The sequence below is a fragment of the Euleptes europaea genome, chromosome 18 (assembly GCF_029931775.1).
Source record: "Euleptes europaea isolate rEulEur1 chromosome 18, rEulEur1.hap1, whole genome shotgun sequence".
NCBI lineage: Eukaryota > Metazoa > Chordata > Lepidosauria > Squamata > Sphaerodactylidae > Euleptes > Euleptes europaea.
The window spans coordinates 21,173,717-21,184,453 of NC_079329.1; the positions used below are offsets into that span (position 1 = coordinate 21,173,717).

At 48.0% G+C, this 10,737-nt stretch overlaps 1 protein-coding gene across 1 annotated transcript; it reads left to right on the top strand.

Annotated features, from left to right (window-relative positions):
* Positions 1 to 444: 444 nt before the first annotated feature.
* Positions 445 to 8,229, top strand: BCL2L12 (BCL2 like 12). The gene is made up of 6 exons (XM_056863916.1): positions 445 to 605; positions 1,807 to 2,177; positions 3,666 to 3,827; positions 5,410 to 5,516; positions 6,548 to 6,799; positions 8,125 to 8,229. The coding sequence occupies exons 1-6, from the start codon at positions 445 to 447 to the stop codon at positions 8,170 to 8,172; spliced, it is 1,101 nt and encodes a 366-aa protein (XP_056719894.1). The 3' UTR covers positions 8,173 to 8,229.
* The last annotated feature ends 2,508 nt before the right edge of the window (positions 8,230 to 10,737 follow it).

Here is a 10,737-nt window from a genome sequence, read left to right on the forward strand (position 1 = left end):
AGAGCGGTGGACTCTAATCTGGAGAACCGGGTTTGATTCCTCACTCCTCCACATGAGCGGCGGAGGCTAATCTGGTGAACCAGGTTGGCTTTCCCCCTCCTATACCTGAAGCCTGCTGGGTGACCTTGGGCTAGTTACAGTTCTCTGAGAACTCTCTCAGCCCTACCTACCTCACAAAGTGTCTGTTGTGGAGAGAGGAAGGGAAGGAGATTGTAAACCGGGTTGATTCTACTTAAAAGGTCTTCTTCATATGGGAACAGCTTGGAGGGGGAAGGGGATGTCGGTCAACAGTATGACTGACCAAGGGTGGGACAAGGTGCAATGGGTGATAGAGAGGGATGGCAGGAAGGAGGCAGATGTAGCATTTCTCCCCCTACCCAAGGTGACGGAAAATGGCAGGACAGTGACCTCTCTCCAAATGTCTCTTCTTATCTTTACAGGCTCATGGCGGGGAGCCCAGGCCCACACAGACCACAGAAGCAAGTGAGAGAAGAGACCCGGCGGATCCTGGAAGCGTTCCTACAAGGCGCACTGAGCCCCAGAGACGCAGGGCCCCCGGGTCACGTGGGCCGCACCTACCATGACCCCCAAAGTTACATACACAGGTAACAGGTCTCGGTACAAACTCCTGACTTCCCTGTGAAGGAAAGTGGATACAGGAAATTCTGGCCCCAGAAACCTAGACTGTCTGGAATGGGAGTGGATTTTGCCCTGTGAAATTCTGGGTTGGGATCTGGAAAACCTGGATTTTTCAGCAGAAGAGTGACTCAGAGGAGCCCTGCGATCTGAAAACTTTACCTTGGATTCTCTCTGGGGAGAAAGATTTCTGCAGTTTATTGCTGTGAAGGCAGGGAATTGGGAGCTAGGAAGCCTGGCTTCTTCGGGCAGGGATGGGATATAATAAAGGCCGGGCAGGTGGTGGTGGAAGAAAGTGCTTTTAACTGTGAGTTCACCTGGCTCAAGCTGTAAGCCCGTTCTCAAAGTATGGTTTTTGGATTTCAGAAATTATAAGGATGTGTGTATTTTTTACACTTGTGAGAGAATTTATGCATATGGCATAGGATTGAGGGGGTGCAAAGTTGGCGGGGGGCTAGGGCAGTTGCTCTCCCTGCTGGGCTGTTGCCCTCCCCACTATACATGCACACCTTCTTGGAAGTAGGGTCAAAACCCTACGGGGTCGCCATAAGTCGGCTGCAACTTGACGGCACTTTACACACACACACAGAAGGGTGTGACTCTGCTTAGAACTGCACTGCTAAGAGAGTACCGAAGAGCCATGCTGTGCTCCTTCCAGCGTTCTTCCCAGCTGGCAGAGGTGTAGTGTGGTGTAGTGGTTAAGAACGGGGGTTTGGAGCGGTGGACTCTGATCTGGAGAACCAGGTTTGATTCCCCACTCCACATGAGCGGCGGAGGCTAATCTGGTGGATTTCTTTCCCCCCTCTTCCACACAAAGCCAGCTAGGTGACCTCGGGCAAGTCACATTCTTTCAGCCCGCCTACCTCACAGGTTGTCTGTTGTGGGGAGGGGAAGGTGATTGTAAGCCGGTTTGAGTCTCCCTTAAGTGGTAGAGAAAGTCAGCATATAAAAACCAAATCTCCCATTACTCATAGGAGTGGATGGGCTAATGGTCCCTAGTTGGCTGTGAGTCTTCTGCCAGGCCATGGATGTGGGTCCACTCCAGCCCTGGGGTGCCACAGTAAAAGTTTTGGGGTCTGGATAAGTGATGTTTGGGACCCAAATGCACCAGGGTGGGTGGTAAGACGAGGAGTGAGCTCTCCCTGATTCTGTTACGGTCTTCCATTGCAGGTCCCCAACTGAGCATGCGCCGCACTGTCCAGCCTGGACCAGCATCCACGAAGAGATTAACCACGCAGAAGAAAGAAAGCACAACTTCCGTACCAGTATCAAGAAGCTGTTGCGGCGGAAGCCTAGTCCCCGAACTCCCCCCGATGGCCTCCCTCCCTCCAAGGGCTCCTTAAAGCGGTCCAAATCTGGAGGGGAAGGAGGAGCCCACCAGAAGCGCTCCTTTTCCTTCAAGAGCCTTCTAAAGAAGAAAGGAGCTTCCTCGGGGGAGACGGGATGCCCTGCCGAGCCCGGTCAGCGCCCTGACTCCTTGCCTGTAAGCTCCTGCTACTGTGAGCAACTTCAAGCTGGCCCGCCGGAGCCCCAAACAACTAGTAAGGAAACGTCGGCAAATCTTCGTTGCTCCTGGTCAGAATTCTCCTTGCTTCAGGGATGGGTGTCTCAGTTCCCGTGTCTCACCCCTAAGACAGCCAGCATGGTGTAGTGGTTAAGAGCGGTGGTTTGGAGCACCAGGTTTGATTCCCCACTCTTCCACATGAGCAGCGGATGCTAATCTGGTGAACTGGATTTGTTTCCCCACTCCTACATACGAAGCCAGCGGGGTGACGCTCTTTCATGCTTGCACCCACAGCGGCAGCGATGCTGGTCTTTCCCTTCTGACTTGGTTCAAAACACAGCCTGCATCCCTAGGGCAAGGGGATCGCAGAATAAAAGTGGAGAGCACGGGGGCTCCAGCTCCAGCGTGGAAGTTAAGAGTGGTGGTTTGGACCGGTGGACTCTAATCTGGAGAACTGGGTTTGATTCCCCACTCCTCCATATGAGTGGCGGACACTAATCTGGTGAAGCTGGTTGGTTTCCCCACTCCTCCACATGAAGCCAGCTGGGTAACCTTGGGCTAGTCTTAGCTCTCTTAGAACTCTCTCAGCCCCACCTACCTCACAGGGTGTCTGTTGTGGGGAGGGGAAGGCGATGGTAAGCTGGTTTGAGTCTCCCTTAAGTGGCAGAGAAAGTTGGCATATAAAAACCACCTCTTCTTCTAACTCTAGAAAAGCCAGAAATTTAGTCGTATACAAGGGGGTATTTGCAAGGACTCGCAGGGAAGGGAAAATTTCATTCTGCTCCCAACCAATGCTACTCTACCTCTGTCCCCCTCCCCTCTGCAGTTTGATCCATTTCTCCCACCAAGGAATACCAGGAGACCACCGAAGAATACCAGGGTCACTATGCAGAGGAAGGCAATGGCAAATCACCTCTGTTAGTCTCTTGCCTTGAAAACCCTACTGGGTCACAAGTCGGCTGTGACTTGACGGCACTTTACACACACATTTTTCCTCTTCGAATGAGCACAGTGGGAAAAGCAACAGTCACTAACAGCAACCTGGCTCTCTGGGAACAACTAGACTGCTTTCCCTTTTTGCCTGTTTAGGACTGTGTTTAACTGGAAAGTAGAAAAGCCCCGTGGCGCAGAGTGGAAAGCTGCAGTACTGCAGTCCAAGCCCTGCTCACGACCTGAGTTCGATCCCGACAGAAGTTGGTTTCAGGTAGCCGGCTCAAGGTTGACTCAGCCTTCCATCCTTCCGAGGTTGGTAAAATGAGTACCCAGCTTGCTGGGGGTAAAGGGAAGATGACTGGGGAAGGCACTGGCAAACCACGTCGGGATGTGACGTCACCCCATGGGTCAGGAATGACCCGGTGCTTGCACAGGGACCTTTACCTTTTAACTGGAAAGGGTCCCTATCCTTTCATGTCCTATGGAAATGGCATTGTTTTATTTCTTATTTGCAGGGGGAAAACAGCAAAAGAGTAGCTTGTTCATGCAGGCCTGGGCTTCCTGTGTCGCTAACCTTTCCCATCCTTTCCAGATAACGAGGCAGAGGAGACGGAGTTTTATACACTCGTGGCCCAGAAACTGGACCACTTGGTAAAGCAGCAGCAGCTGATCAGCCCTTCCGCTGGAAAAGGCTTGCCTTCCCCAGCAGACCGCTTCCATTCTTCTGCCACAAATGCTGCCTCTGGCATTTCAGGTACTGGATTTATTTTATGGCCTGTGAGCGCGTGTACCCCCCTCCTTGTCCCAAAAGCTCGTTTGGAGCAACAGGGCTTGCCTTAATCCCTCCTGGTTCATAGCCCGGATGTGTTATAGGCAGAGGTTTCCACCCTTGCCAAGCCTTCAGGCAGTGTTGGAATACTGAGAAGGGGAAACGGACTCTTTTCCTTTTTTTTTTTTTAAATTTTATTAACATATATAAATACAGTCACAATTCACAAACATAAACAAACATTATAAGACTGTCAAACAGACAAGACAAAAACAATTAAAAAATTGAAAGCTATCTTTGCCGCACTTATGGTCGGTGGCTTAGTATTCTTGTAAACGAATAGATAAATATACAAGTATAGGAGGAGTACAATTACAAATTAGATGGTTAATACAGTTAGGAATGGAAAAAAAGAGTAGAGGAAGGGTCGTTATAACTTAATTCATTTCTCATAATCTTTGAAATGGTTTGGATATATGTTGAATTTCTTGTTTGTATATGAGATGAAGTCATGCCATGTTTCATAAAAATTCAGTATATTGGCCTTACCTTTGATAACTCTAAGTTGGTGTGTTAATTTTTCTGCCATGGCTATTTGCCACAGTTCAGAATACCAAGAGCAAACGGACTCCTTCACAAGCAGGCAGGGCAATCCCAAAATGGCTGCCCTGGGGCCAGTTGGGAGGTTCCCGGCCAACTATCCTGCTACGACTGAGGCAGACGCTTCCCGATGCATGCTACTTGCAGACGCAAAGGCTCTTGTGAAGAATCTCTTGCGCCAAAGTGGTGGCGGAGAGCCATGATTGGCTCTATGCTTTGAAGGAGAGATGCTGTTTGGTTTCAGTTTCCAAAGAATGGGGCAGGGGGATGCCCGCAGGGAAAGATCTCCAAGCCCAGGCATAAGAAGATCTGGTTCTGTGACCAAGTTGAGGGCACAAGGCCATAACATGCCCGGATAAGCTCAGCAGTTTGCTAATGTGGCAGCTGGTCAGGAATAACCTGAACCTCCCAGAATTCCCCCCCCCCTGTTCAATTGAAGACACTTTGGATTCCCCCCGCCCCCAAGATTCAAGAAGCAAGCAGGCACCAGTAAACACATTGATGGGAACCTGGGGGCTACACTGTGGGCCATTGGGTTATAGAGATTAGGACTTCCCTAGTCCTTTGCTTTCCACAGCAGCCCCTGCTGGGTTTTTAGTGACGTTGAAAGGAAACCACTTGGGTGGAGAGAGTTAGATTTCATAGGCTGGCGGGGGTCTTACCAGGCTTAAAAAGAGGCCTAGGGCTCGACTTCGCTGGTGCGATGTCATCACTTCCGGAAGTGACGTCATCATGTCACCAATGATGAGACACCCTGGTATTAGGGCAAAACTCTATGGTAAAAATAGTGTCTACCATAGAGTTTTTGCTAAAATTCTCCAAGAGCAGGATCTACGCATCTCCTCGATGATGGTAATTACCACCATTCCCTGACAGTCTCCTTTGGATTTCTCCCTTATTCTCTTGTCGTGCCTATATTTCATTTTGGAATTGCACTGGGGTTGACCATTGCTCTTTCCACCCTCAGTTGATTCGTTTGAGCCGCAGGGAGGCACGAATGAGAAACGGAAAGAGCAAGTCCTCCAGAAACTGGTCGCCCTCCTCGAAGAACAGGCCGGAATCATCAACAAGGAGGTAGTTGCGGAGCTATGACAACCAGGCCAGGCGGGCTGAATTTTGCCTCTTGCTTCTGTTTCTAATATCACCTTCTCAGGTCTCTCTACCCCAGCAACTCAGCTGATCTTGGCCCCCGCAGACTGGTTTTCTGTATTGTCAGGCTGATCCTGATGTCTTTGAAGGAACATCCTTGCAGATGCCTCTTGGTAGCCATGAGCATTTTGCATTATGTAAGACAGCCCGAAGTCTCTCTGTAACAGAAGAAGAAGAGTTGGTTTTTATACCCTGCTTTTCTCTACCTTTAAGGCAGGGGTGGGGAACCTCCGGCCGGCGGGCTGGAAACGGCCCGTGGGATCATTGTATCCAGCCCGCCTGCCAAGAGTTCCCGCCCAGCCCTCCCCCTGCTCGAGCCCCTGGTCCGCGAGCTAGCCACGGCTCCGTCAGAGGCTCCCCTCCCATTCCCCCGCCACCGCTCTTAACCACTACACCATGCTTTTAGTACACTTGAGGAACCTCTTCATCAGAGCATTTATGCTAGCACAACTCAATTCCTTTCCATCTAAGGTTTTATACAGAAGATTTACTAAGACTCCCTTTAACAAGAGGGTATGTCCATGCAGAACAGGCCAGCCAGATGCCCTACATCACATTATCTTAGATTGTCGTTTACATGAAGAACCCTGTAAAAAATTTATATTACCCTTAATCAGCAAACGGATGGCCCCTTATAGAACATCCACTTGCCAATTCTTGCTGAATGACATCACAACTGATGTTACAGTGAAGGTGGCGGAGTTTTTGGCAGAAGTTGTTAAGATTCAAACTCAATTTTAATCTAGATACGTATTATCTGTTGATCTCTGGCCTTGTGACCATCAATATAATTACTCCAATAAAGGTTATCTGATTCTGATTCACTACACCATGCTGGCTCTAAAATTCTAAATTATCAGTAGGCCTGTGTGATTTGAAATCAGATGTGCCCTTGCATGCTTCACCCTGACATCCGCGCTCTTGCCGTCACGCCATCTTTTTTTTCTCAATGGCAGATCGAAGCAGACCCACTGCTCCGGAACACCATCTCCCGCCTGTCTTACCGCAGCTTCTCCCGCATGGCTGAGGTCTTCACCTCCCGCTCCCCGCCCGGTATCCCCAGTCCGCAGCTGGCTAAGCTAGCCCTCACCATGGAGCTGACGCGAAAAGTGGCCGGCATCAACAGCCACGCTGTGCACACCCTCATGGGCTACAGCCTGCAATATATGGATATGTTTGTGCCGTGGTTACAGCAGCAAGGCGGCTGGGTATGTAGAGAAACCCGCAGGCATGGGTTTTAAGCCAGAGATGGTTTTGTATACAAGCACATGTGTAGCTTAAAAAAGCAGGAAACATAAGAGCAAGGAACAGAAGAACAGGCAAATTTTTGCCCAGGATAAACTCGATTGATGCAGGGATCTAGAATCTCATGCGGAAGAACCATCCATTTACAAATTGTGTAAATGGTGCCGTTCATTCTTTACATTCTGGTTCGATGTCCATAAAGTGGAACTAGGTGACCTGCTTTACAGGGTATTGTAAGAAACAATCGGATAACCCAGGGGCCAGCTGTCAGTGTCAGGCGTCTGTCCCTAGCATCCCATAAGCAAACTCATCCAGGCAGGTAGCTCTGAAGCAGTAATACTTTATTAGGAGCAAAAAGACAGATTAAAGGACTGACTGCCTACAGGCAGGTGAGGCTAGTAATGGGGAACACAGGCAGGTTACATGCTTAAGACACTACGGACTGAAAAAGTAAACATTGCTAGGCAACCTTGAGATAAGCGGTTCCCAGGAAGACAGACTAAACATTACCACAGCTGCAGAAAACAGGATGAGCGAAACTGTACACAGACGTTCATAGGCATGAGAACCAAGGACTTGACGTGTGGCCAGAACCTGGCCGGACTCATGGCAAGAGCCTTTGCTCCAGCAAAAAAGGCAAAGGCCTGACACCAGCAACCTTTTTGGCCCAAGCACCAAAAATATACACCATCTACCTGTATAGATGCCCTGACCTGGATGACCCAGGCTAGCTTGATCTTGTCAGATGGCAGAAGCTAAGCATTGTTGGTCCTGGTTAGTATTTGGATGGGCGACCTCCAAGGAACACCAAGGCCGCTCGCTATGCAGAGGAAGACAATGGCAAACCACCTCTGTTAGTCTCTTGCCTTGAAACCCCCCCACACACATACCTGTAAAGATGATGGTGTGCCAGAAACAAAATTGGGAGACAGGAATGAGGGTTGGGCTCGGACAGACACACTTGGACCAAGCAAAGCCCCACCATCATTGGCAGCATCTCAGGGACTTGACTTGGCGTCAGCTGGTGGCTGTTTCATTCTGGGAGGCAATGACAGGCGTAAGCCATGCCTGTTGCCCTCTCCTGCACGGATGGTCCCATCAATGCCACCACTGCCTTGGTTGCTCTGGCAGAGGTCTGGCCCTGCTTGCCCAGCCAAATAGTCTAGTGCGCTGCTGTCAGCACATGTGCCAAGGATTCCGTGTCCCAGATATAAAGCTTGTGTAAAACATGATGTTAAAAGGCGCTTAGACATCCGATGATCCTAATGTTGGTTTCTTTTCTTTGTAGGAGAACATTGTGGCCCAGGATGAGATTTTTGACGTGCAAATTGATTAACCCTCAAAAAGGAGGTGTGGAGGTGTGATCTGTACGCTCCCAATCCCCACCACCAGCAAATGCCAGCGTTTTTAGGACCGGGACACGGGAGGGTATACACTTGGGACTTGTTCTGTGAAAACTTTCCCCACTGGGAGATGTGCCAAGGAGATTTCCTTACACTTAGCGGATTTTGAGTTTTGACACTTGTGGAGCTAAAGGGTTAAATCTTGGGATCAAGAATTCCACGCTAACAGATGAGCAGTGTGCCATCTTAAACAGAGTTATACCCTCACTGATTTCAATATATTTAGGGGGTAACTGTTTAGAAATGCATTAACCCAGCCACTGCCAATCTGGGGCAATTTGGCTACTTTGCACTAATTGTGAGCTTTATTTTGTTGTGGATCTGTTCTTTTAGCATTTAGAGATCTGGTTTTTTAACTTGTCTTTCTCTGGGGAAAAGAGATCTGTGACTCTTGGAAAAAGAACAGAGAAAGCAGTATGCAAAGACCAAGAAAGAAGTTGAGATGATTTTAAGAAATTGATTTTTTTACCAAGTGTTTAGATGCACTTTAAAAAAAAATTCTGCAGTGATTGAGAACTAGCAACTTGATTGTGTTTTTAAAATGAAATGATAGCTGTGAATTATGGGATTCTCAGGAGGGACATAGTCCTCTCCTGGCTCTGTTAAATCATTCTGTGTCCCTTATACCTGTGAACTCAGGTGAGAACACGATGTGATCCTATGCATATTTACTCAAAAGGAGGTGTAACTGAGCTCTGTGAAGAGAACAAGCAGCCCAAATAAGTGTGCGTTAGGGCTGTACCCTAAGACTTAATATATAAAGTACTGTAACACTAACTGGATTTAAATGGGACTGTCTGCCAGGTAAATTTGCATAGGATTAGGCTACTTTCTCTGAACAGAATGTATCCCACAAACTCAGGGAGTATGTGTGAGTGTTTACACAGAACACTAGTAAAACATTGGAAAGACTGTGATTTTGAAAATGTTTTTATTGTTGGTTAAAGAAGCTTTTTATTAAAAATATTTAAATGTTAAGGACTTTTTTATCTGTATCTTTGTTTTTGTTTTTTTGGTGTTCCTCTGTGACACAGGATTTTGTATTAGGACCATAGAGCTACACAGCACTGTGGGATATTCAGGGCTACTAGTGTTGTGTCTGGGTAACCATACCTGCATCACAGGTATAATATATACACGCATAAGCTCCCTACAAGCAGAACTCAAAGTAGCAGCTTCCCAATGGCCCCTCCTTTCCTGCCTCTTGCATAGCACCAAACATGCACACAGATTCCATCGTCTGCTAACGGAAGGCTCCGATAGCCTTCACCCCCCCCATTCCCTTTAAGTTTCGTTTCCCCGTGTAAGGGAACAATAGAGTTCTGTTCAGTAATGTAGCAATGCCCACCCACTCTGTAGAAAGTAATGACGTTGCAGTGACAAGCTGCATCGAATGTTATTGGAATGTGAAATGTCTATATAACCGCTTGCATTGCCCCTCCCTCGGTGTGACCAGAGTGCAGAGCTCATCGTCTGTATTCTGGAATCACCAGAATATTGGCCAAAAAAGCAAGCCGTGACGTATTGGCCAAAAAAGCAAGCCGTGACAGCTCAACCCAACCTCCTTGTCCTCATTGACTCCATTGGACTCTATGTTAATGGGGGGACTCATCACATCACTAGCCTCAAGGCAGGTCCTGGATTTCTCCCAGTATTACAAGTGATCTGTAGGGAACAGAGATCGGTTCCCCTGAAGAAAATGGCTGCTTTGGAGGGTGGCTTCTGTGACATTATACCTTGCTGAGTTCCTTCCTCCCCCAGGCTCCACCTTCAAATCTATAAGAATGCCCTAACCCAGAGTTGGCAACTCTTGGTGCCATTCCCAAATCTCCAGGCATTTCCTAAACTGGAGTTGGGAACACTATTACGGAGATCAGTTTCCCTGGAAGAAATGTCATATTTTCTAGGGCATCACATGCCTGCTGAGCTCCATTCCTCTCCAGTTTTTGCCCTCCCCAGGGACTGTCTCCCAAACTCCAGAAATTTCCCATGCCAGAGCTGGGAACCATACTGGGTCAGCCATTCTCTCGGCCTAAAATTCCTCACAGGGCTGTTGTGAGGATAAAAACGGAGGTGGTGAGAACAATGTATGCCACTCCTTGGAGGAAGGACGGGACATGTACTAAACAGGGTTGCCAACCTGCAGGTAGTACAGGAGCGAAACACTACTTAAACAAAGTGCAAGTTACTTTATATATAGCTACGTGCAATTACATACAATATAGGACAATATACACAATAGGACCTACAAAAAATCTTTCATAAATATTCATATTTTCCACACTGAGCTTCCTTACCCTACGTGGGACTGGCATCAGAATTTTACCCTTGGCGGGATATATAATGTAACCTACAATTTGGAAATGAAAAATGTGTAGAAATCTATGCAAGATGCCTTTTGAAGGACTGAAGGATTGTTAAATAGCCAAGAATTTGAAATGGCCGTATCCTCCATTGCTAGTGGCATCCATTGTACTACATGACATTTGTCTGCGAAA

Coding starts and splice junctions, on each gene's coding strand:
- BCL2L12 (XM_056863916.1), top strand. CDS start 445: ATGGCGGGGAGCCCAGGCCCACACAGACCACAGAAGCAAGTGAGAGAA. Junction 606..1,806: donor CCCCAAAGTTACATACACAG/GTAACAGGTCTC, acceptor CTTCCATTGCAG/GTCCCCAACTGAGCATGCGC. Junction 6,800..8,124: donor TACAGCAGCAAGGCGGCTGG/GTATGTAGAGAA, acceptor TTTTCTTTGTAG/GAGAACATTGTGGCCCAGGA.